At 42.9% G+C, this 27,425-nt stretch overlaps 1 protein-coding gene across 3 annotated transcripts in view; it reads right to left on the bottom strand.

Annotated features, from left to right (window-relative positions):
- The window catches only part of LOC102887318, a 36,236-nt gene that overhangs the window by 7,796 nt on the left and 1,015 nt on the right, over positions 1 to 27,425 (bottom strand). The window contains exons 2-13 of one of the 3 annotated variants that reach the window (XM_025044229.1): positions 19,102 to 19,133; positions 16,765 to 16,809; positions 13,286 to 13,327; positions 12,933 to 12,962; positions 9,980 to 10,042; positions 9,545 to 9,592; positions 9,323 to 9,369; positions 9,177 to 9,226; positions 8,706 to 8,923; positions 8,337 to 8,590; positions 6,265 to 6,399; positions 933 to 1,071 (exon numbers count right to left, since the gene is read on the bottom strand). In XM_025044229.1, the coding sequence (XP_024899997.1) occupies positions 933 to 1,071; positions 6,265 to 6,399; positions 8,337 to 8,590; positions 8,706 to 8,923; positions 9,177 to 9,226; positions 9,323 to 9,369; positions 9,545 to 9,592; positions 9,980 to 10,042; positions 12,933 to 12,962; positions 13,286 to 13,327; positions 16,765 to 16,809; positions 19,102 to 19,133 (1,103 nt within the window). The remainder of the gene's footprint in view (positions 1 to 932; positions 1,072 to 6,264; positions 6,400 to 8,336; positions 8,591 to 8,705; positions 8,924 to 9,176; positions 9,227 to 9,322; positions 9,370 to 9,544; positions 9,593 to 9,979; positions 10,043 to 12,932; positions 12,963 to 13,285; positions 13,328 to 16,764; positions 16,810 to 19,101; positions 19,134 to 27,425) is intronic. The other 2 variants (XM_025044230.1, XM_025044231.1) reach the window with 2 other exon arrangements.

Below are 27,425 nucleotides of genomic sequence, written 5' to 3'. Positions count from 1 at the left end.
GGAAAGGGAAAGAGTTAAGATACCGGAATTCAAAATGCAACTGATGCAGAAATAATTTCTACTATAAACGTGTGACACTGGCGGGAGCAACCTCAATGCCACTGGCGAATGAGGATTCTACAGCCACAAGCAGATGAGAGACTGGCCCACTCTCCCACAAGGAGCTGGTTAATTCTAGGGCTGGAACTAGAACCCACATGACCTCATTTCCAACCCACTGCTTCTGCCTCCCTTTCAGCTCCAAAATGTGATCACTATACACATGTCTGTTGTTCCATAAATTTCCTTCAAGTAGAAATGAAGGTCAAACTCAGATCTGTCTGAGGAAGAGGCCGGGGACAGCTATCTGGTATCCCCTGAGATTCCCCTCTCCAACAGGGGGGCAGTCCCCATGGCCCCTCTCCCACTTCTCCCAGAGCAGGAGAGGAAGTTAAAGACGGGGTTGTTAGAGGGCTTCCCGGCACCAAAATACTAAACCGGGGGAATGCGGTCACATAGCAAAGCTATAATCACAGAGAGCCGGAGCTACCGGCTGAAAACCAAAGAGGCAGAATCAGGCAATTGAGACATGTTATCAGCCAAAATACAGATCTACATCCAGGTCACAGAAGAGACTTTGTCACAATACCCTTAATTCACATACAAATATCTGAGCTCCAAACCTCAGAGCGGTCAGGGATAAAAACAACTCTACTGGCCAAACCGACCCACCGTGTGAGCCTCTGCACACTCCCTGGACCACCGCTGACCTGCAAGAACCTGGACGTGGTGCCTGGGAACCAGAGTGGCACTTCTGTCCCAGAAGCTGGGGCTTCTGTTTCTCTTCATCAGATTTTTAAATGTTAAGATGACAGGACAGACAACTACTCTATTGGCTTTTCCACCCCCATCACTCTACAAACCTGTTTTCATTCAAGACACAAAACACTTACATTCTCTCAGTTTTGCTTTCCATACAATTTCCTCGGAATCCGTTTCAACCAATAGTAATTTAAACTCCACTGGCTGCTCCAAATATACTTCAATATAACTTTTCAATTTTAAAAGTGAACCATCCACAAATTCAATTTCCTTTAAAAAAAAAAAAGTGATATTTTTTTAAATGGGAAAGTTGTGTTAATTGATAACATACAATGTCAAATAAGGAAGGATGACAATTAAGAGGGTTAGTGCTTGCTTGAATGCTCATGGATATTTTGACCTTGAAAGTCCCCCTCCTTTACCACACACAACTTCTCACTCTCTTGCTTCTATTCCCACCTTACTCCAACCTCCTGTTCCGCTTGAGGCTTCTGGTCTCGTGGCCCTATTTTTCTAAAGCTTAACTTTTCAGCCCTTTCCTGATTTCGACGTTTCATATTCCCAAACTAGAACATGTGCTCACCCATCAGCCACCCTTTTATAAATGCTGTTCAACTCCCTCACCATCTTTTCTTAGATCATTCTACAACATGGAATGGATTCAATGTTTATAGAATACACTATAAGTGTTTTACTCACACTCTCTCTCTGAATACCACCTTCTCCCAACAAATCCTTTTCTTTTTTTTTTTTTTTTACTATTTTATGAATAAAGAATCTCGGAGAAGCAAATGAAGTTGCACAAGTCCACCTCTACGAATTGGCAGAACTGCACGTGAATCCACATCTCTGAGTCCGAAGTGTGAGCTCTAAGCCAACTATCCAGACTGCCTCCTGCCTTCCACTTCCTCTGCTCCTCTCCAGACTGGCTAACAAGCCTGAAGGGAGAAACGCATTTTTAAAAAATGCAGGCATACCTCGTTTTATTGCACTTCACTTTACTGTGCTTCAAAGATACTATGGTTTTACAAGTTGAAGGTTTGTGGCAATTCTGCATGAAGCAAGTCTATCAACGCTGTTTTTCTAACAGCTTTTGCTCACTTTATGTCTGTCACATTTTGGTAATTCTGACAATATTTCAGCCTTTTTCATTATTGTTTCATTTGTAATGGTGATCTGTGATCAGCGATCTTTGATGTTACTTTTGTAATTGTTTTGGGGTATCATGAACCATGCCCATGTAAGAGCTTAGTCAATTAGCATTGTGTGTGTTCTGCCTGCTCCACCAACAGGCTGTTCCCCTATCTCTCTCCCTCTCCACAGCCTATGTCCTGAGACACAATATTAAAATTAGACCAATACATAACCCTACAATAGCCTCAAGTGCTCAAGTGATAGGAAGAGTCTCACACCTCTCACTTCAAATCAAACACCAGGATGATTAAGCTTAGTGAGGAAGGCATGGTGAAAGCTGAGGCAGGCACAAAACTAGGCCTCTCGTGCCAGTTAGTCAAGTGGTGAATGCAAAGGAAAAGCTCTTGCCACAAATTAAAAGTGCTACTCCAGTGAACACATGAATGATAAGAAAGAAAGTGTAACAGCCTTATTGCTGATGTGGAAAAGTTTTAGTGATCTCGATAGAAAATCAAACCAGACACAACATCCCCTTAAGCCAAAGCCTAATCTAGAGCAAGGCCCCAACGCTCTTCAATTCTCTGAGGCTGAGAGAGGTGAAGAAGCTGCAGAAGATGAGTTTGAAGCTAGCAGAGGTTAGTTCATGAGGTTTAAGGGAAGAAGCCATCTCTATAACATAAAAATGCAAGGTAAAACGGCAAGTGCCGATGTAGAAGCTGCAACAAGTTATCCAGAAGATCCAGATAAGATAATTAATGAAGATGGCTACACTAAACGAGAGATTTTCAATGTGGACAAAACAGTCTTATACTGGAAGATGCCATTTAGGACATTCACAGCTAGAGAGAAGTCAACGCCTGGCTCCAAAGCTTCAAAGGACAGGCTGACTCTCTTGTTAGGGGCTAATGCAGCTGGTGACTTTTAGTTAAAGTCAACACTCACCTACCACTCTGAAAATCCTGGGGCCCTTAAGAATTATGCTGAATCTACTCTGCCTGTGTTCTAGAAATGGAATAACAAACCCTGATGACAGCATATCTGTTTATGACATGGTTTATGGATACTTAAGCCCAATATTGATGCCTACTGCTCAGAAAAAAAGATTTCTTTAAAAATATTACTGCTCACTGACCATGCACCTGGACATCCAAGAGCTCTGGGGAGATGAACAGTGAGATTAATATTGTTTTTGTGTCTGCTAACACAACATCCATTCTGCAGCCCATGGATCAAGGAGTGATTTCAACTTCCAAGTCTTAATATTTAAGAAATACGTTTCCTAAGACTATAGCTGCCATAGATAGTGATTCCTCTGATGGGCTAGCAAAGTCAACTGAAAACCTTCTGGAAAGGAGCCACTTTCTAGATGCCATTAAGAACATTTATATTCATGGAAAGAAGTCAAAATATCAACATTAATAGGAGTTTGGAAGAAGTTGATTCCAAGCCTCATGGATGACTTTGAGGGGTTCAAGACCTCAGCAGAGAAAGTAACTGCAGATGTGGTAGGAACAGCTGCAGTTCTAGAAAGAGCATTAGAATTGAAAGTAGAGCCTGAAGATGTGACTGATTTGCTGCAATCTCATAATGAAACTTTAAATGAATGAGGAGTTAGATGAGTAAAGAAAGTGTTTTCTTGACATGGAATCTACTCTTGGGAAAGATGCTGTGAAGACTGTTGAAATGACAGCAATGGATTTAGAATACTACATAAATTTAGTTGATAAAGCAGTGGCAGGGTTTGAGAGGGCTGAATCCAACTCTGAAAGAAGTCCTACTATGGGCAAAATGCTATCAGACAGTGCTGCATGCTACAGAGAAATCATTCATAAAGATTCAATCAATGGGGCAAACTTCTCTGTTATCTTATTTTAAGAAACTGCCACAGCCACCCCAACCTTCAGCAACCACAATCCTGATCAGTCAATTAGTAGTCATCAACACTGAGGCAAAACCCTCCACCAGCAATAAGATTATGAATTGCTGAGGCTCAGATGATGGTTAGCATTTTTTAGCAAGAAAGTATTTTTTAATTCAGGTATGCACCTTGTTTTAGACATAATGCTATTACACACTGAATAGACTACAGTGTAGTATAAACGTAACTTTTATATACACTGGGAAACTAAAAAATTTATGACTCACTTGATTGCAATATTCACTTTATTGTGGTCTGAAACAGAACCCAGTGTCTCCAAGGTTTGCCTGTGTATCACTGAACTGCACTGGGCATTGCCATCATAAACCAATGGTCTTAACTGGTCCCTCTCCCTTTCCACTCCAAATTACTAGCATCATCCTCGCCACCTTCAAAGGGTCACTGGGGACTGTAAAGCCAAGATAACGCCCTTCCCTGGTCCCTCTTCTCAAAACCCCTCTCGTTCTTGTTTCCCAGGAGCTACCCCAGTGCCTCAGGCCCAGCTGCACACTCCCATCACCTCACTCGGGCACTGCAATTCCTTCTACCGGGAGAGACTGTCTCTTCTGGTGGTTCTCTCACCCTTCAAACCCAAAACAAACGTCAACACGTGGGAAGCCTTCCTGAAAACCCACTGCATCTTGTACCTATGTCAATGGGAACACCACATTATGTCAAAATTACTTCTTCACAATAATGTAGTATTTCTCCCTCTATGCTGGAATCTTTGAAAGGAAAAAAATCATGAGTTAGTCATTTTTTAATTCTTAGGCTCTTATCCCAGGCTGACTTGTAACAGGCATTTTTTGATAAATGTCAGTTAAACAAATCATTAATGGTATAAAACTAGTAAGAACACTTTAGATTTCCAAACAGAGTTTTACAAATTTCGGAGTGACCAAAACCATCGCATTATATAATTCTTAGAGCAATCCTGGGAGATTGTCCCCATTCTAAAGGCCCAAAATTTGGTTAAGAGAGCACAGAAAATTAGTGACAGGACTAGACTATTCAAAGTCGTCCAGCCACCAACACCTTTGTAAGAAAGAACTCCTGGAACCATCTCGGTCTCTTCCTGGCCACATTTACCAATCATTCGACAAGTATTATTCCCTCTCCTAGAGGTTCTTAACCTTAGCAGCACATTACGGTCACCTTGGGAGTTTTCATAAGCCCAATGCCCAGGCCATTCCCAGAACAATTAAGTCAGTATCTCCAAAGGTGAGACCCAGGCCTCACCTTTACACTCCTCAGGGAAACCCATTATGCAGCAAAGGCCAAGAACCACTGTCCTAATAAGCAAACCCTTCAAACTGAGTCCCGCCTCCCTGACAAGGCTGCAGATGGCTCCTTAAGAATGTCTTGATGTATCACCTGCCAGGGCCTGATCAGCTTGGAAGGCTGAGCATCAGCCTCTGAGAACCAGTGGAAAGACCGTGTGTGGCATTAGGAACCTGGAGCAGACGGCCTCTGCCTGGGTGTATGTATGACTTAGGCAGAGCACCTGCCTGCTTGGCACACTAGTTTACTCAGCTGCATTGCTGAAAAGGCTCAAATGACAATGGGTTTGAAGAGACCCTTTGAAAGGGAACAGGTCAGTCTGCATTCAAAAGTTAAGTAAGACTGATGAAACTGACTGCTTCTCAGGGCACGAAGCCTGTAATAATATAATAAAATAATGCAGCGTGGACTACTACAGTTAGCTCTACCATGCTTCCCATTTCAATATAATGGAATCAAAACACATTTTCGACTTTTCATATACTATAAAACGAAGAAACAGAAAGATGTGTACAAAAGGAATTGCCATACAGATGTCCAGACTAGATACGCTATGGTACACGTTCAGAGCACATAATTCAAATAGGTTTTAAAAATAACTTAGTCATGTACTGTAAACCTGAAACTAATAATAATTAAAAAAAAACTTAAGTCATTTACGAGAAAGCAAAATCACTTACAAATGCCATGGTGTGTACAGTGAATAGTTTAAATCTAAATAGCAATATGTTCCCACAACCATCTCAAATGCCTTCCAGTAAGAAAAGCCCAATATCTCTTGTTTGCAATTCCTTTCCATTAACCTTTAATGCTCTCTGAATTAAAATTTAAGTTTTTTATTCCTTTGAAGCTAACATTGTTTGAAGAATTTAATAGAATATGCAAGAAAGTTTAAAACCTTTTAAGAGGGAAAGTGATTGGCTAGTCTATTTTTGCAATGGTTGTAGGTTAATCCTAAAATTCAACAGCATCTTTGGGATAAGCTACAAGATTAGCAAAACAACTATTCTCTCTTAAATAAGAAATTAAAAATGAGAACAAAATGCATTATTTTGAAACCTTCAAAACACCATATACCTAAGAAATACACATCTCCGCTGCTACTCCAAGTTGGTTTTTAAAATATATACCTCTGGAGTAATATCGGCTTCTGGTTCGCTGATCAGTCTGTATTTCTTCCCATTCTGCAATAACTTCTGGCAAACAGGAGGCTTGTCGATCTTCATGAATTTCTTAGAGGAGTGCTTTACAGACTTGGAAATATCCTAAAGGTGGAAATAGATTTTGGTTTTGAAATTCATCAGCAACAACTATAAGAATTTTAAGAGTCCAACCAGGGCGGTACCAGTTTGCATGATCTTCATCCCCCTACAAAACGACAGCAACGGAGTAACTTCCACGGAGCTCTCAAAAGAGACCACATGGAAGCTGAGGCACCTTCGGGCTGCAAGCAGGCTCCTGGATCTCCAAACATCTTTCTGCCCAGTACTACTTCACATGTCTCCATCCTTATCTGCACAACTATCCATCTCTGACATGGCCCTAGAGGGGACACCAATTTTATATGTATTGCTTGAATGCCTCAGAGAGGTTAAAGAAAACTTTGGCTCAGGTTCTCCTGGTAAAGCAGCTATACAGCTGATATAAAATTTAGGTTTCCTGAAGGCAAAGTTCAAGGAAATATTTTCCTAGATAGGAAAAAAAAAAAAAAACCAACCCAAGAAAAAGAGTGTAAGCGTAAAACATCCACCAGGAAGGCCTTCCTGCCGCGACAGGACCCTGCTCCCTGTTCCAGCAGCCTCCTTCTCTACGTTTGCTGATGTGACCGACTCCTAATCCCAGCTTCCCAGCAAGCAAGAATAACGCCCTTTTAATTAAGGGAATTTACTTTTAAAACAGATAGTTTCTTAAATAACAGTACTTATTACAAAGGCATGCTAATCATATTTTAGACAGGATTATTTTTATACCATTTTGAAGACTAGCTTCCCAATTGAACATATTATCTTTATTCAGATTATAGGAAGCATATTTCACCCTCTTAGGAAGAAACTAAACCTATTCGTTAATAAAGTTTTTAAGTTTTCATATATATTGCTAATGAAAATCAGTATAGCTTATTTTTAAAGATGAAGAAATACTAATACATTGGGAGTAGTTTGATATAAATTCTGTAACTCAAACTATAACTCATCAATTAGTACACTTTATTATAGACCCGATGCTTATATTTTTAACTTATGTCAAACTCTGATTTCAAATCTGAAAGTATAATTTTGAGTCACCGTATTATCTGTCTACTTTATGTCATTTCTCCACCCACCCCTAAGCATTACAACTGTACCGACAATGGCTAAAGGTATGAAAGGAGATTCAGTTACTACTATTCTAACTTATATATGAGTTCAGAAAATGGGCTAAATATCACAGCCTAACTCTATCTACATTCTGGAAAGCTGAACCATTATGAATATCCAAACCCCTTCCCCTCCCTTCAGGCACAAAAGGTGCATCATGAACTTCTGCTGCTACAAACCTCAGAATGTTGAAACCATGAACTGTAGGTCAACTGTGATCCAAAACACTGCTCGGAATGAAATGAATTAGCCTGGGAAGCCCATCTTATCTGAGGAGCATTCAGCCAAGGAGAAACTTCAATTACCTTACACTTGACCCAAAGACCTCAAACATCTCCCCAGTGTATTCCAGAGCAGGTGCTTCTCACCCGCTCAAGTGTGTACGACTTCCATGGGAATCCTGCCGAGGGCAGGCTCTGATTCTGTAGGTCTGGGGTGGGGCTGAGATTGTGCTAAAGTTCTGACAAACTCCCAAATGATGCCAATGGCCCTGATGCCCTGGTTCCCAGACCACATTCTGAGTAGCATTGCTGCAGAAAATAGCTGGCCTCGGCTGTCCATCAGGCAACCATCTCAGGGCCAGGCCTACTTGCCTGGGCCAACCCCACCCTGGAGAGCTATTCCCCATCTGTTGTCTTCTTGAAGCTGTTTACAAGTACAATTATACTCTCTGGATTTCAGACCTTGGCACGCACCTAAGCATTGACCTTTAACCTCTATAGCTAAGCGCCAAATTGCAACCAGAGTGTGGGGACACTTAACAGGGACAGGACCTACTCCTAAAGGTGGTGTTATGATTGAACACCAAGTATTCAACATTTACTATTCATTTTTATTGGATTTACCTTGATGAAGGAATCGTTATTGGTTGCTATATATACACGAAGAGACAAAGATGGATTATGGTCCACGACTTTATACAGAATCACAGCCCCGTGGTGGTACAATGTGTCTTCGCTTTGAATAACAGGTCCCACAGGAGAGAGCGAGCTCACGTGCCATTTGACATGACTCGCAGAATGATCCACAGTATATTCTAATGAGGCCCCACCAGACCTTTTGACATGGAAGACTCTGAATGTCATGCTGGAGTCATGGTCTGTTAAAATACGAAGGTAAATTAGTATTCCAGGTGTTGTTTGGTTTCCACATATATACTTTCACACATAAACACATGCACACGATAATTAATATTTCAGCAAACAAGTACTTACGACCCAAGCAGAGGGAATGTGGAAACTGAATGGAGGTAAGACAGGTTGGGTCACATTTAACATCAAACAAGGGTCCCCCAACAGCCCAGGGCTTAACCACCAGGTCTGCGTATTTGCTCCAGGACAAAACGCAATACTTGATGTCAACTTTTCTGTTAACCTCAAATATCAGACCAGTCTCCGTGCACTCGTAAATTCCCTCCGCATCCACCTTCAGTCTGTATTGGACAGATAAGAACACCTGTTTAGTCCTAATGTTTGGTTAGCAGTAACGAAATTACTTATGTTTTTAATTTCATTCAGAATGCTATCGCATGTTAAAGAAGCATTATCGAAGAAAACAATCCAAGTAATTACATAAAATGTGTGAAATCAGTTATGCTGCTTTGGGTTTCCCCTGCTTGGGGTTATTTTTATGTAGAAAATTAAATTACTGATGCCATTAAGTCTCCTGTATTCACAATTACTTACAAAAACTGTCCCCTGGAAAGGAGTCTGGGGGTCACTTGTTCATTGTGTTTCTGAAGAAAAAGTATACATATAATTAAGTAATGTGTAAGTAAATGTTTTCTTAGAGCAAATTAGAGGATCACATTTTATAATTAAAAGATACTTACATTTTCAGCATTACAGTGTTCACAGTGAGGTTTAAGTTTAATACATTCTAAATGAGAGAGACAAAGTTTTACTTATATGAATGTGATTAGCATTTCCAACCAAAAATTTAAAAATAAATATATATGCCCAGATTATAAAATTCAAAGATATATGCTCCTCAGCAATAGTATTTAAAAGAATATTTTAGAAAACGTAATATTTTAGAAAATGTAAGTTCATACCTGAATTTAAATAATCTGTGGGCAATTCTTTATCCTTCCATTCTTTAGCTGTAAAAGACATCATCACACAAGTCAATGTGTGGCATAAGTCAATCACAGCATGAATCACCTACTAAATACACATCTTCAGCTCCACAACCAACAGGAACTTTAAACATATATTTAAACATCTCCATGAGTCGACTCAATGGCACACAATACATTATTGTGTTTGTGAACCCCACTGTAAGTCTAAGGCGTGAAAATAAGTTTGAATGTGACTCAAGTTTCAAGGCACCCCATTTTGGCACATAGGTCTCTAGCTGATCTTTTTATTTGGCAGCAATCATTCTCATCATCCTTCAACGTGATCCCCACGTCCTCCTCTAACATCACGGCATGGGAGTGAGAGGGCTTAGAGCAAACAGGAGGGCAAGCACACTGTCTTGCTCTTACCCTGAGTGGAAGCTTCCTGGGTGGGAGACTCTCCTATTTCTCCATCTGTAGAGACAAGAAGGGCTTAGGGCACAGGTGGTAGTCAACAAGCTGTTCATTAGTTACTCCTCACCTAGGCCAGCGTCTCAAGTGGGGAGCTGCAGCCCCCACTGGAGAGTCATTCATGGTGACCAGGAGTCTGGAACTAAGCTGGAGTCATTATCCCCAAGACAACTGGGGATAAGTTGCAAGCCTGGCTGGCATCAGCTCCCCCAGGCTATCAGAGAGCTAGAGAGAGATTAGCTTGGAAGTTGGAAAGAAACTAACATCTGACTGCAGGCGCTGTTTGTAAGAGTCTCTGATTTAGCATGGATTCCTTCCACAGGACCCTCTATGATCCAGCTCCCCATCTGCTATCAGCTCCCCTACCCCTTACACTTACTGCCCTCCAATCTCCCCTCCCCATGTCTCCACACCAAAGCACACTTCTACCTCAAGGCCTTTGCACGTTGTCTCCTCCCACAAATATTCACGTCACTCACTCCCTCACATCCTTGAGGTGTCTGCTCCAGTGCCTCTAATCTGAGAGGCTTTCCTGCTGGCCCCCTGAAACTTGGCCTAAGGCACTCACTCTTCCCCTTTCATTCTCCTTCAGGGCACTCCCTCACCCCTACCCAGCATAATACCAACCCCACAAAGTTTGGAAAATTAATTACAGGCAGGGATTTTTGTCTGGCAAGTGCTTGGTGCTATGGCAATGCGTAGAAATCATTAAAAAATTCAAGAATCCTAAAGTAGAAAACCCTGTCACCTGGGTCAGGCCTAATGTGTCAAATGTTTGGTTTTATGGTTTAAAGGTCTGAACAACCTTTGGGAGGGTCACCCAAGGAGCAGGACAGGCACTCCTCAAGACATGTGTAAGGTCCTATGCCATCACCAGTGCCCAGGGTGTGCAGACGGTGCCCTGGGACAGTGCTCCAGCCCGAGCCACGCAAACTGCCTGATTTCTCAAGGCTATCAGGGCAGTGTCCAGGGACCACGGTCGCAAGAGAAAGCCAGCTTCAAAAATCACCACTAAGATAAAATGGCAAAAGGAGACTAAAAGTATTCAGGATCCTGTACTCAGACTGCTATAGATGAAAAGGTTCTGAAATACTGACCCAAGTCCTGCACCACACAACCCTCCAACCGTATTTCCTCAGCCGCTGCCCTTTAAAGGACCGTTAAATTCTGAATTATTTAATGGCTGTACATCTATGTTGTATTTCATCCACATCCCATGTTTTCCTGTCCTGCTATTTGCCTAGGGAGCAGAGAAAAGGGAAGAGATTAGAGAATCCTAACCAGCCGGCAAACTCAGTTTTTGACCACATCCTGCCAGCCAGGGCAGAGAAATTGAACCAATTCTCCCCAACCTATAAGTCATAGCTTCTCTTCAACTCATATGACACAGATGACCGCAGAGCTCACACCTGCAAGCAGAGGCACATCAAAGTACGAGGAAGATGGGCAGGCAGCATCGCTGGCCAGGCCACACAGGAGCAAGCATCCCAGGGGCATCCCACCTGCTCCCACACCTGACCTAAGAATAGAGCTGAGCAAGAGGGTACCTGTCCCATCTCTCCCCAAGCGTGGAGGATAACAGGCCTTTTCACAGAAGGAGTAATCCTGGGAGAAGGCAAGGCCCTTTGGATGGACCTGGGGCTCCAAGGACAAGCATCCTCAGCCTACAGAAGATGCCAGAGCACTTTCACTGCCAAAGACATCCAGTGTCTAATCCAGCCAAGGGCCAGGGCCAGCTGCTCCCTGCCCCTCACATGCCCTGTCTGACTGCACTGACCCCAGCCTTCGACCTAGTTCTGAGCCCATCTTTAGCCTCACTGAGTCCAAATGCCTTCCACTTGGGTTACCTGTCATAGTCCAGGCCTGGCTTCTGGACCGTAAAGTGTCTTGCCTCTGGACTCTAGGTCCCTATGGCCATTTACCCAGTGTGCCAGGGACAACAAAGCCATGATCCCAATACTCAGCTTTCTAACTTCATTTCAACCCTAATCCAATCTATAAAGGCTAGACGTTTTGAAGGATGAAATAATCCATTAATAAAGAAGACTGTATAAAGAAGATTGTATAAAGAAGATTGGGAACAGGAGGGCTGGTACACATTTTTTCCTCATGGGTATCAGAATGTGACATCTACTACACCAGGATAATAGAGATAATTACGGGTTCTTATCAATACATAACATGATTGCAAGGAGTTTATGATTGCCTTCAGAGATTCCCCACTGGGAAACTGCAGAGAGAATTAGTTTAAATACAGAAGGACTTCTGAGTGAAGAGACTTCATTTACTCTAAAGTATTAAAGGAGCCCTCCAACTGGGTTGTGTAGTATTTGTGTTCATGGGCAGATCATATCCTAAGGATTGGGACAAAATCCTACATTAAAAAAAAAATCAGTTAAAATATAAGCTTAGTCACGAAACTTTATAACAAAAACCATATTTTCTATTTAGAATCTCTGTCCTTAAAGTAGTTTCATATTCAAGTTGCTCACAAATAGCCAGAACTCACACCAGAAACTCTAAACCACAAATGGTACAATACTTTCAGCAGCAAAGAGTTTACTCTGTGATAATCTGTGAGCAGTGACCACCACGGAAGGAAGCCAACACCGCTTGTGGCTACCCTGCAGATTAGGGTCGGTCTCTCAAATCTTTTTTCCTTAGGGAAACTAAGAGCAGAACCTCACATGCAGAGTGTTGGTATCTACGCAGATCAAGAACACAGTCCTAGCAGTCCAAGTGCAGTGAGCTCAAATTTTCAAAATGCTTGGTCACGTCCTAATGTTAAACTCAGTTTTGCACAGAAAAAGATCATGAACAAGCAACCTGCAACTTAAAAATCCCAAAGGCCATCCTTCTCTTTCTTCCTTTCAACAACAAAAGATAAAATTCAGAGGAAGGATATACTCACTTATTTTTTCTGTTTTTGGCTCCTCATTATCTACCAAAAAAAAAAAAAGGTCTATATCAGATTCATGTGACAACTAAGAGAAAATACAGGCTAATGGGAGAATAGGTAAAATGTTTGCCTTTCACCAATAGCAACCATTTCCTGTCTTTCTTCTTTAGCTCATCCTGTTTTGCCACTTCACCTGCCAACTAGAAATTATTTACCACGTAAATCCTTTTTCAGTATTTTATAAAACTATGCTAGTAATTAATATGTCCTTGAGCAATATAAGTGACATGTGTATTACTTTAAAATGAAAATAAAGGTTTAGGTGTTTTGCCTGAATTAAAGAAACAGATACATATATTACTTACCAGAGTCACTTTCAGAATTGCTCTCAGAACTGCTGTCATCTCCTAAATAAAAACATATACCGGAAGTACACAATGAATAAAATGTAGGACCTTTTAAAAAAATTGTATGCATTATAAAACAGATCCAAACTCAACTAATTTATTTTTTTAGTCAATTCTCGACTCCAGAACTAGTTTGGTTCACATAAAAGGGGGCTTGTTCATCTTTGGAAATGGATAAAATAAACTTGAATCATTTAAATATGAGTTCGGATCACACTCTGGCTACAATAATCATTTTATATGGCTGTCATCCAAGTCCTACCAGGCCTTGACCTGCCCCTATTGTTCCCATCTTGCCCCTGCACTTGGACATCTAGAGGGTTCCCAGGCACAAGTTCAATGATGAAACGGTGAAGAATTCTGGAATGTAGTGCCATTTCACTGAAGCACGGGACAAACTTAGTCCATGCTGTTCAACCACTCCTGGAAACAGTAGTCCCTAAGAATGCTCCCTCCACTTTTCACCCCCAACTCTACACCTCTGCCCACTGCAATCAGGCTTCCGTTCCCACGACCAGCTCAGGATCCTTTCCCTGATGTCCCCCAAAGCCTGCTCACCCCCACGCCCATGGTTCCTGGAGGGAAAGACACCTGCCACTCCTTCCTGCGTGTACAGCCCTCCCACCATGTCTGTCCTGGTTCACCTCCTACCTCTTGAGTGCCCTTCACTTATCTCTGGGCTCCTCTCCACCTCCCACCCCCAATGACTAATGCCCCAGGTCCCACTGCCCACTCTCAGCCTCCTTTCCACCTTGAGAGCCCTGGGAGGCCATTTCACCTATTCCCAAATCTGTAAGTCCAACCTCCACCTCCAGTGCCCCTGGACCTCTCCTGGCTGACTGTGGATGCACCCAGGCCCACTCTGCCAGGTCAAATTCATCTCCTTCACTCCTGGTCCTCAGTGATTCCTCCTCCTGTTCTCCAGATGCTGCCTCACCCTCCACTCAGGGTCAGGAGTCAATGAGTAAATACATGGAAAGCTATCAACATTATTCTCCAATCTTCCGCAGCCATTTATAACTACCGACAACCAAAACCAAGGACTGGCAATAGTTCCATGGAAGAAGGAAAAGATTTGAGAATAATGATGAGAACAATAAGATTCAATTGCTATTTTGGAGTGTTAACTACATGCCAGGCATGGCACATGTATTTAGACATTTACATGTATTTACTCATTTATTTACTCATTTTGCACATATGTATCTATATATTCTACATATATTTATAAAAGTGTTTTACATATATTTACACATTAGTTCTCACAGCTGCCCAACGAGGTAAGCTGAGGCCAGTTAATCTACTTATGCAAGACCGTCATCACTGCCACCTCGCCGTCCTCCCACAGGAAGTCTCGAGCTAGGATTTCAGCTCAGGCAGACTGGCCCCAGCTTGCAGTTCTTAACCATGTTGTTACACTTACAGGCATGCTAATTATTACTTAGACAGTTCAAGCCCCAGGAGTTACTGGCTGGTTGGGGGTGGGGGGAGAAGGGGAACGGGAGGAAATTCCTGCATGAGAAGACAATTGAGTGTACGGGGAGGCGTTCACCGTGTAGTTGTGTAGGGACAGATGCTAGGAAATCAAGGTGATACGACACAGTTTTGTCCTTCATGGTTGGAAGCACAGAGCAGAGGTTCTCAACCTGGGCAGCACACTACATCACCTGGGGAGCTCTCTAAGCACACCCATCCATGCCTGGGACTCTGCCCTTCCTCAGAGGATCTGATTTAACTGGTCTGGAGTGGGCCTCAACAGCAGTATTTTTTTAAAGGCCGCTAGATGATTCCAGTGTAGCCAGGTTTGAGAACCACTTGACTAAAATCAACCTATCTTAATCATGCCCCTGTCCCCCAAACTCACACCCCGGATGACCGCCACTCCTTCCTCCAAGCCTTGAGAGACGTCTTCCCACTGCCCAGAACCCTTTCCCCAGACCCACCTGCAGAGCTCCTAGGTACCCACTAAGATCGATCCCAAATGTCACATCTGTCACCTTCGTAAGCATCCCTCCACTCCACTGAGTCAGCCACGCCTCTTTTGTCATCCATCCTGTCAAATTCTTCCCACTGTCAATCAGTGGCGGCTTGTTTAGCTGCTGGTCTATGAGCCCTGGAGGACTCCCCACCTCCATCCCTCACAGCAGCTCAAGGAATGAATGCACATGTGAATGAACCAATGCTCTGCCCAGTGTTGAAGTGCCAAGCAGACCTTACCATGGCCCCTCTTTATTCAGTTGGTTCCCTCTAAGAGTCTGGAACCTCAACAGCAGCGGTCCCCAACCTTTTTGGCACCAGGGACCGGTACTCCTATGAGACTCTAATGCCTGACGATCTGAGGTGGAGCTGAAGCAGTGATGCTAGTGCTGAGGAGTGGCTACAAATACCGATGAAGCTTCAGTCGCTTACCCACCACTCACCTCCTGCTGTGAGGCCTGGTTCCTAACAGACCACGGACCAGTACCAGTCCACAGTCCGGGGATTTGGAACCCCTGCTCTACAGAGCTGCAGTTCTGCCTGGGCCAGCCCCTGGTGAGGCCCAACCTGCTGCCTCAGGTCCCTGGGAGATGAAGTCTCCTTCAGCGGGGTGGGAGGCAGGCAGAGGGTGTGACTCTGGGGCCATCCCTTCAGGTCAGCTGTCTACTAGGGATGGCCCTAGGACTCCTGGTTCTATCTCTGCTCCCTAAAGCCCCTAGGACCATTTTTCTGCACAAATTTGAGAACTAAGAAAGATATCTATAAAGAATGAGCAGCCCAGGGCCTGGCACACAAGTAGGCACTTAATAAGTAAGTGGTAGCTATTTTTACTAATAGGTCACACTCACTCCTAAACTTCTGTGACAGGCACTGGCCAACCTTGTTATTACAAAGCACTAAACCCTTCCCATATTTCTGCAAGGGAGAGCTCTGACAGCAGCACCTATGTTCTCTGATTCCGGTCACCAAATCTTCTTCAGTCTTTGGAAGCAAGCACTGTACACTTTCCCATATCAGGGCCTTTACACCCACAAGTCTTTTGAACTTAGATAGCTCTTTTCTCCACCTTTGCCCTGTTACCCCAATTCATCACCTCCTCCGGGAAGCCTTCCAGGACTACTGTAGCCAAGTGACCACCACATTGCTAGGCTTAAGGAGGACCTGTATTAGGTTAGTGTGGTCAGTCTAGAAAACGGCCTAATTGCCCCACTGGATAAATTCTCAGTTTCACTAAGCACAGCTTCATCGCCAAGCTTTAAAGTAATTGATTTCACTAGAATAGGTAATCATAAAACTCCAAAATTTATTCAACTCTTTCAAGTAGAAAGATGAAAGTCCCTACCTTTCACTCAGATTGTTTGAAGTAAATCAGAAAATAAACTGTAATTTATCTTGCTATGAATTGCTTACTTTGTAAAAATTTCACTTGGACATTTACCGATATTAATCATATCCCTTACCTGATTTAGAGTCCTTTGAAGTATCTAGGTTGGGGCTAGGGCAATCTAAATTTTGAGAAAGAAATAAAGTTTAAGAGTGTAAATACAAGCACAAAGGAAAACATGTTCTTTTTTGTAAAATCCACTAAGCGAATAAAAATAGAAGCACCCTCTGCTATAAAATGAGTCACCTCTTTAGAGCAGCCTTGAGTGTCAAACTAACGCAAATGATGGCATATTCTCAGGGGAAAAAAAGATTTAGTCCAAGAAACATTAAGCTTTTTCCGGTAGAAGGAGAACAGAAAGCCAACAAACTTTAGAATTACATTTGGTTGGTTCCCTGGTCAACTCTCTTCAGTGGCAACCTAAAAACATCCTGACAATTAAGTAACTTGACACCAGAAAGGAAAAGAGCACCGGGTTTCAGATTCTGTAACTAAAGGGCAGGCAATGGTGTTCCCATAGCAAAGAATCAGTGTCCCTTCCCCAGGCAAACAACTCGTCAATAATTTAGGGAAATGACACAAATGAGTTAAAGATAAGACTCTGAACTTGGCAGAAAAGGTGGGACCAGACCAGGGAAGGCCTGGAAGGCATTTGGGAAGCACTGGCATCCCCCTTGACGGTTCTGGCGACACAGAATGACATGAGAGCTTCAAACTGGAATGGGCCTTGGTATTTCCCAAGATGCTGGGCACCACACTGTTCAGGACAGATCAGACTCCAGAGAGCCTGACACTAAGAAGCCAATGCAGAGATCCAGATGCGAGGTGATGAGAATCTAGGCCAGTATGGGTAGCCACGGGAATGAAGATATTATATAGATAGAGAAGATGGGGGTTACAGAAGTTACCAGCAAAGTTAAATAAAGCAGGAACATTTCTGGGTATGGAAGGGCTGTTCCTTAGTTATCATGCCACATGTCTGTATTTATGCCATGTTCAATTAGACTGTCCTGGAGAAAAGAATATCCACCCACACTGGGCTGGTGAACAACAGGGCTTCAGCTATCGGTTGACTAATTCCATTGGGCTTAGGCAGAGACTACAGTCTCTTTAATTTTATGAACACTGACTTCGTGTAAACTATGTGATGGGCCCTCTGCAGAAATTATGAGAAAATCCATGCCCCAGAAGACAGCTTATGGGTTAACGTAATTGCAAGGGCAAAGAGTAGCTGTGCATTAAACAAATCGCAACAAGAAATCACTATAATACAATACGAAATCAGGGCTATATTCTGTTGGTCCAAGAGAGAAATTGACGAGTCACTAAAGACGAGGGATTCAGCACGAATTTGGTTGAGCTCAAACAAGTTTTGGAGATGAAATGTGAGGGAAGAGGGAGGCATCTCAGGCAGAAAGAGGCAAAAGCAAAGCAAGGATGTGTTTCCTGTGGGTGGGGGGTTCAGCTCAGCACTGTAAAGCAGAAAAGCCCAACACGTCTAACCACCGTCTTGACAAACACATGACATCCCCACATGCTGCACATTCCAGCCAAATGTTACAGAAAGCTTTTCCAGATTTTAATTGTAATATTTAACAATTTACAATTTACAAACTACAAGAGGGTAACAGAACTTAACAAAAGCAAGACAGTGGCCCAATGATGAGCTAAAGAGTTTCTAAGTCAGTATGCACATAGCCAAGTGACACAGATTAGCACCAAACATGGCCTCCAGAATGGCTCTCAGCCACGAGGCGTGGGATAGAGAGACGGCCAAAGCAGGAAATATAGCCCCACAAATGTTTTACAAATTTTCAAAGCAAGAAGCACAGGCCAAAAAGAGGACTGGACCCTGAACAGCCTCCACACCAAACCCAGACCTAGTTTATTCTTTTAATGAGAGTTTTTATTGACCCAGATTCAGGGAGAGAATTATGTGTTGCTATTTTCAGTAAGTGTATAAAATTGATGATAACACTCAAGTATTATAGACAATGCCAAGTTATTATGCATGGAAAATTTATGGAATTCAGTTGATAATGTTTGCTAAACTTTACTGAATTTAAAATAAGCTTAAAAAAAGAACATTAGACACAGTTTGAAAGGAGGGAGATATAATAGCATTTACTTTCCATTCTCAAGTTGTGAAAAGCTACGAAGGCCCAAATTCTTTACATTTTACTTTTTAAAATATCTTTTGAAAAATAATCTTAAAAGTCTAATAAAAGTCATTATCCCATCATCCTAACCTAATGATTATTTTAATACATTTTTATTTCTGTAAGTTGGTGAATGTATGAATGTAATAAAGCAACTGCAGCCAATAAGTAAAATAAATCATTTTCTAAAACTGCAAATGTTTCATATAGTATAGATCAAGTTTTCTGATAACTCAACATTGAGAGTACCATACCTTTTTCTTCTGAAGAAGCATTGTAATCATCACTAGAACAAGAAAAGAAAAACAGTTTTAGGAACTGATACTAATTTTATGAAAATCTTCTAATGGATCATTATATTATGTGTCTCCAGAGATGCTGCAGATTAAAGAACTCTCTCCCTCCTCGGTGCTCTTCCTGCCCCTCTCACTCTCCATGGCCTGACTCCAAATTGCACAGATACATGGAGCTTATCAGGTGTGCCCCAGAATCCTTGCCCTGCTATGCCTCCAGGAGCCACCAATACACCTTTACAGGTTCACAGCATTGCCATGTCTGTGCCTAGTCACTGGCCTCCCTCTGTCATGTCTCCTGTAACATAATCCTAATCGCCCATCCCCCGCTGGCCTCCAGCCCCTCCATCTGGCTCCCTTTGAGAGCTTCCCTGAGTCATCCTCCTCTTCAAGGTCTTCTCATTCTGTTTCTCTAGCCTCTTCCTTCAGATACAGCATGCCTGAGAAATGAAGAGTTCAGACAGCTCTCATTTAACTAAGAGGTCCCTCCCTTGACCTATATTCTCCATTCTCACCAACTGCCTGAACTCTCCGCCCTTCTCAAGCCAGCCTCATAGAAGAACTCAGTCTCCACATTCCCACTCTCCATTCTCTCCTAGACTCAAAGGCTTCTGCTCTCCCATGTGACCAAAACCACTCTAGCTAGAGCCACCAATGATTCCCGCCCAGCAGACTGAACCGTGACCACTTTCTCTTTAGATAAAGCAGGTGACAGGCTCTTCCATGGCTTCCAGTCCCCTCTCACCTGGTCTGCTCCTACCTTCTCTGTCTCAGCAGCCTCTCCTCTCTCCACATGCTCCATCTCCTGGCTGTATCTGCTCCAGCCTCCTGGAATTGATGTGACCCAAAAATCACATCATGCACCGTCCTCTTCCCCCTCCTCTCTGCCCTGGTGCTTGCCTTCACACCAAGCTTCAGATCCCAAATCCTCACCTCCTTCTCAGGCCTCTTCCCTGAGTTCCAGGTGCCTTGTACCTGGGGGTCACTTCAGCACTTAACTAATTATTGCTTTACCTCCCCATGAAAACTCACTCCTCTCTTTGCAGAGAATCACATCACTGGGTCACCTAATTGGAATCTCCAGGTCATCATGAGCTCCTGTTCCCTCTTCCTCATCCAGAAGCCAATCCAAGTCCTCCTGAGCTGCCTCCGGTACATCTCTCATATCCGTCCCCTCCTCAGCATACACTGTTTCTACCTCAGTTCAAGCTCTCTCTTGCTTCACTGGCTCTCACCTAGCTGGTTGATTACAATTTCCTCCTAATTATCATACCTGCCTGAAGTCTCACTCTTGGCTCATCCCTCATGTGACCATCAGCATGGTCTAAATCATGTCTTTGTTATACCCTTCTGTGGCTTCTCACTAATTCCTGGCTAAAGCCTAAGTTCCTTGGCACAGCATGCAAGGACCTCCACTCTGCTCCCTTGTCCCCCATCCTGCCAGCTTCTCCAGAGTGAAAGATTGTCAGTGCCCCAAGCACACCCTGCATCTCTCTCTCGCTCGCTCGCTCCCGCACGCGCGCGCACACACACACACACACACACACACACACACACACACCTGGGTCACTGCCCGGGGCCTTGCAAGTCATGCACCCTCTCCCCAACTCTGGGTGCTCCATGGACATATACTATGATGCTGGAGTTATGTGTGCATGTAAGTGACAGCTCTGCCTTCCCCCTTGATGCCCAAACTCCTACTCATCCTTTACGAACAGCATTTCTCAAGGAGTGGTCTGAGGACCATTAGATCACTAAAAGGTGCCCTCTAAAAATAGTTTTTCTGAGCCCACTAAATCAGAACCTCTGATGAATACATGAAAAGGCAGGAAGAAAACTAAAATGGTGTTTGTCTGCACTTATGGGTGCTGAAAATTTCTTTATTTTCTCATTTAATCATCCCAATAAACCTATGAAGGCTATTTTACAAATGCAGAGACTGAGGCTCAGAGAAGTTAATTAAATTCCTCAAGGTCACACAACTAACAATTTAGAAAAGGATGCACCTGACCCCACGCCATTATGACTTCAAAGTCCATGTACTTGCCTGGTACCATGTCTTCCCTCCCTCCCCACCACTTCACCCCCAAATCCCAATCCTGATAGTAAAAAGTAAACTGAGGAAGAACACAGCAAAAGACCCTTCCCGTTCTCTTCTTTGCCCATGTTAGTTGGGAACCCCCAGGTTTTGTAAATCTCCTTGACTCAAGATTTTATACTGGTAAACTTCCCAAGTATTTGGTATTTCCCAAGTTCCAAGATTCTAGGAAATGCATGTATTCTCATTTTCAGACCTAAATCCTCTTGTTTTTTAATTCTAAACTCCTACTCAAAAGATCAGAGAGCAGTAGTGAACCTAAAATTGGGAAATCCTTCATGAAACCAAAACAGGCTAACATATGGTTCCTGATGAAATACATAAAACAAGCCAACCGTTACATCATTTTTCTCTAGACTCATACTGTTTATAATGCAATCACCACACCTTTCAATTTTAAAATATTCTGAGAATATGGAGTGAGCGTTAGCCATTCCTATTTTACAAAACATTATCTGCTTAAAACCCACTTTTAGGTCCTCAGTGACAAAACTGCATTTTTCTCTTAACTGGAACTTTCATAATCCCCTTTCTACACCTGCTTATCTCTATTTCCAGGCGTGTGTATATATCTCCTTAGATAATAGAACTTCTGCTAAAACCTAGAAACCTCTGTATAAAACCTTTATTTTCTCTATAAAGTAGATGAGAATGAGTGGTGTCCATAGATGCTCTACCCAATACATAAAAACCAACACAGGGAGGCAGCCGAAAAGAGGAGACAAAGACACATGTCCCAAATGAAAGATCAGACCAAAGCTCCAGAAAAAAAAATCTAAATAAAAAGGAGACAAGCAATCTACCAGATACAGAGTTCAAAACACTGGCTATAAGTATGCTCAATGATCTCAGCGAGAACTTCAACTAAAGAAACATAAAAAAGAATGAAGAAGACAATAACTGAAATGAAGACTACTTTAAAGAGAATCGACAGTAGATGAGGCGGAGGATCAAATCAGCAATTTGGAAGATAAAGTAGCAGGAAACACCCAATTAGAACAGCAAAAATGAAAAAGAATCCAAAAAAAAAAAAAATGAGGATAGTTTAAGGGGCCTCTGGGACAATATTAAGCGTACCAACATTCCCATCACTGGCGTACCAGAAGGAAAAGAGAGAGTAAGGAATTAAAAATCTGTTTGAAGAAATAATGACGGAAAACTCCCCTAACCTGGTGAAGGAAAAGCACAGAGTCCCAAACAAGATGAACCCAAAGGGGCCCACACCAAGACGTCATAATTAAAATGCCAAACGTTAAAGACAAAGAGGGAATCTTAAAAGTGGCAACAGAAAAGCAGTCAGTTTCCTACAAGGGAGCTCCTTCCTATAAGATTGTCAGCTGATTTTTCAACAGAAACTTTGCAGGCCAGAAGAGACTGGCATGAAATATTCAAAGTGATAAAAGTAAGAACTTAAACCAAGATTACTCTACCAAGCAAAGCCATCATTTAGAATCAAATGACAGATAAAGATTTTCCCAGACAAGAAAAAGCTAAAGGAGTTCATCACCACCAAACCAGTATTATAAGAAATGTTAGAGGGGCATCTTTAAAAAGAAAAAAAGAGATCAAAAATATGAATAATAAAATGGCAATCACTACATATCTATCAATAATTACTATAAATGTAAATGGATTAAATGTTCCAATAAAAGGAGAGAGAGGGTGTCTGCATGGATAAGAAATCAAGACCCTTAACTCAGCTATAAAAAAGAATGAAATCGTGCCATATGCGACAACATGGATGGACCAAGAGAGCATTGTGTTGAGTGGAGAAATTCAGAAAGAGAAGGACAAATGCCATATGATTTCACTTAAATGTGAAATCTAAAGAACAAAATAAAAACAGAAACAAACTCATAGATACGGAGAACATTTTGATGGTTGCCACATGGGAGGGGGGTTAGGAGGTGGGTAATAAAGGGGAAGGGATTAAGAACTACAAATTAGAAGTTACAAAATAATCATGAGGATATAAAATATAGCATAGGGAATATAGTCGATAATATTGTAATAACTATGTAGGGTGTCAGTGAGTACTAGATTTATAAGGGTGATCACTTCGTAAGATATATAAATGTCTAATCACTACATCTAATAATTGTTTATATAATATTGTGTGACACTTCCAATTAAAAATAAAAAAAAATATTAAAAAATAAAATAAAAACAAATACCCCCAAATTCACACAGCAAGTTATAAACAGAGACAATCTTACAACTTGTCTCAGCCTCTTGGTTTACATATCAATTCGTTCATTTAACATGTAGGGATTATGTGCTAGGCACAAGTGAACAAAGCAAACAGGTCTGTGCCTTCAGGTCTATGCCTTCGAGAAACTGTCAGTGCTAAGGGGAGTGGAAGGGCCTCTTCCTGTATCTGAAAGAGAAAGTGCTTTGAAATAAGAAAAGAGAGCCTGTCTAAGATTGAGAAGCTGGGAAAGGCTCTGGAGGAAGTGACATTTAAGCTGAGCCAGAGAAAGGACAAGCAGGAATAAACAAGAGAGGAAGAACTGGGGGTGAGAGGAGGGTGAGATTCTGTCTGAGGCAGTAAGGAGTTGATCAAGATCCGGAACAGGGGGAAAGCAAGCGTGGTCAGCAGGAGAGAAGCAAGAGAGATGGGAAGGAGGAGAAACTCTAATTCTGTACTGACACAACCGCCAGGATGCTGAGTGGCGATCACTCAGTCTCCTGAGTAGTCTCTAGGAAGAACTGAAACTTGAAAGCAGAGGAGGAAATCAAGAGTGCAGGGTCCCAGAATCTGTCGACATCACAGATGGGGAGTGCCTGACCTTGTGTAACCCCCTGACAATCTACAGGTTCAGACACTGCCTTTGTTAAGTTCAAAAAGCCCAGGCACTTCCCTGAAGAAAACCTTACTCCCCTAGGCCACAACAGTCAGCTCAAGAAGTTGTAGACTGGATGAGAAATCTCTCCTAGGAGGCCAAGTAACTGAGGAAATGAACTTCATTCAGAATCAAGCTCTGGAAGCCAACAACACAGCCGGCTCCATACCGGCCAGGACAGAAGGATTTCCTCAGTGCCAAGCCTTCTGGGACCATGCCCTGGGGTGGTCAGGGACTCGAAGGTGGGAAGCAGGCTGGGCGGCAGCAGAGATACGGGCGCCCTAAGCCGCCAGCGATCGATCCCCTCAGAGGATACTTCCAGAGCCAGGCTAGTTTCTCATCATCACCCAGTTTCTTATCTTCTAAGCCCCAAAGATCACCGCTTCCAATCAACTTGCCCACGAGAGAAGCCATCCTGTGGCTTTTTTTTCTAATATGACCAGGAGCACAGGTGTCAATGCTTCCGAAGGTACTTAGCCCTGGCCAAGATGGAGAACGCACAGGGCTGGCTCTCCAAGCTGGTTCCTTCACCCTCAACTCTCCCTCTCCTTTTTTCAGTTACACCAGCAGGATAAAAAGTTGAAACTGGTAGCTCTTTGATATCAAAAAGCTAAAGGATTCATTGTATCATCACCGGTAATAGACAAAAACCAGAAACTACTCTCATCAAGAGGAGAGTGGACAAATAAAATGCATTAGTCATATAATGGAATACTGTAAGCCATGAGAACCAGACAACTGCTACACACAACCATGTGGATTTATTTGACACACATAATGTTGCACAAAAGAAGCCAGGCGCCAAAGGATATATACTGTATAATTCCATTTTTAGAAACTTTACAAACAAGCAGAACTAATCTCTGGTTCCTTTGGGGAGGAGGGATATGACAGTAAGAGGAATGAGGGAGGGCGGGGTTCGAGGATGCCATATTCTCTCTCTCCACCTGGGTTACAGTGACATAAACATGTTCACTTTGTGATAATTCATCAAGCTGTATGCCTAAGATGCCTACGTTTTCTGTATGATTATATATATACACATATACAGATGAAGGGTTTTCAGAACCTTGAGAAAGGAAAAGTAAAGTACTTAGGGCTTTAGCTTTGTGGGCCTTCACTGTGAATGGAGAATGACCCTGGGTGGTGGGGGAGGGGGGCAAGGTGAAGAGGCTGATTGCCTTGGGGATATGGCCTAATGGAATGTAGTTGGGTGACAGGAATTGGGGGGGCAGTTTTAGGGTTACTCCGTTTTTGCTTCTTGTGACTGTCTATGAGATCTCTGCATAATGTAGTCCAAAGGGAAGTGGGGCCAGGAAGGAAAAGGGCTGGGACTAGGCTGGCAGGGAGGAAGGAGGCTGCTGGACCATTTCCAACAGTGAGGGAACAAGGAGGGGAGGAAGGAGTGGAGGAAGAGGGAAGAGAAAGAAATGCAAAGTGTCCAGGGTGGGCAAGAAAGAGAGCTCGCCTGGGCTGAAGCTGTACAGGGTGGAGGGGGGATTTCCACCATGCGGCCAGGTAGAAGGGATCCATCTCTAGTCCCTTCCCTGAGACAACATCGTCTCATATACAACTGGATTAAAGGTTTTATTGTACTGCTCTGCTGTGCTTTGTTTACAAGTCGGTCACCTCTGGGAACTAAAAGAACAGGAGTGTGTGTGTGTGTGTGTGTGCGCACGCGCAGCCAAGGTTTGTACATCCCCAGCATCCAACACAAAGGCAGTTTGCACTAGAAAAAAAAAAAGGTTCATTGGACAAATAAACAACAGAAAGAATACAATAGATACAAGGTAGAGAGACTCTACTCAATACTTGAGAAATCTGTTAACAGCTTAAATGGCCAAAAATGTGGGAATGGCTACGTATCAGAGCGGCACACTGTGCAGCTACTAAAAATAACAAGCACAAGTAGCAAATATCTGTCTGGTGCCTTACAGTTAACTAAGAAATTGCACTTCGCCATACACAGTCTGACACAAAATTATATGGACTTTGTTGCCACACTGAAATGTGAAAGTGACACAGCAGCAATCTCCCTGAAGAGGCCAGAAGATGAGCTCGGTGGACTAACAAACTTTGATGGAAAGGGCTGGGGAGGGTCCACATTTTAGAGTAATACTAGGAAGGGCTGGTAATTCTGAGCGGCTTGCAGAGTTTGCTTAGCTCTGTTTGTGTAAATAACTGTGCTAATTTCACAAACTATATTTCAAGTCACTTCCTCTACTGTTTTTAGGGGGAAAAAACCTTTACTGTTAGCCACAATTTGATTCCAAGTTCTCCTTAACAATCATTCACAAGTTGAGTGGAACCTCTAAGTGTTTTTGGTGTTTAAAATGGACTCAGTTCATGTTCCAGTGTGGTTTTATTCATGATCCTAACATCAAGAAATAAAAAAAAAAGACTTGTCTAGGCTGTCTCCTTGATTGCAACAGTGCTTTAAAGGACAAGGAGGAAAAAAACAAACAAACAAACAACAAAAAAAAACCCTCCCTCCACCCTGAGAGAAGTTGGGCCAAATGTTTAATGATCCACGAAAAATGAAGTGGTATTCTCTTCCTTCCTCTAGTTGTTCCTATAGAAACTATGTTTTGCAGTTTGTGACTGTCCCACAAGTAAATTGTCTGCAGACTCTGAATCTTTGCTGAGCGTTTCTGCACTGCTTTGGATGGACTTCCTGCAAGCACTTACTGCAATGAGAGGATTGTCAAAAGGATACGTTTCACAAAGATGTCTATTGCTAAAACACTACATCGGATGGTAAAAGCCTGCTTTTGCAAATGACAGTAGGTACCTGTGGAGAACCCGAAAGCCTACAAACTGTTAGAACAACACCAAGCCAGCTATTAGTAAACATTCCTGTGTAAAAAAGCAGCTTCATTTAAAGGTCTCTGGGATACCGATGAAGAACAGGCGCTGGCTACCTTTACAGTAATAACAGAAATCCTTCAGGCAAAGTTCTGTGCACAAGACACTGTGTTAGTGCCACATGGCGGGTCGGGGCTGACGAGAAGGGTGGGGGCCCTACACATGGACAAAGGGGAATGTGAAGGAAACTAATCCTGCCTTCCACTCAAACTATTTAAAAGCCCGTGGCCAAAGCGCCAACATTGTTCAGAAAAACACCGAGCATCCGCCTAGGGGACCTCCTATGTCCTTCCTCCAGGTACAGACGGCGCAGGGACTCGGAAGTGCTGAAGCCCAAGAGCTGGGGGCAGATGAGGACAGCAGAAGCTGGGCACTGGGGCAGGGAGTCAACTGCAGAGGCCGAAAGGGCGCGAGTCCACCACGGAGAGCAAGGGAGGCACCGTGGCGCGACCCGCCCTCCTTTGTACCCGCGAGTCGCC

This window comes from Pteropus alecto, unplaced genomic scaffold, assembly GCF_000325575.1.
Source record: "Pteropus alecto unplaced genomic scaffold, ASM32557v1 scaffold81, whole genome shotgun sequence".
Lineage (NCBI taxonomy): Eukaryota > Metazoa > Chordata > Mammalia > Chiroptera > Pteropodidae > Pteropus > Pteropus alecto.
The sequence above is the reverse complement of the archived record's forward strand: the minus strand, read 5'-3'. Positions and strand labels throughout refer to the sequence as shown.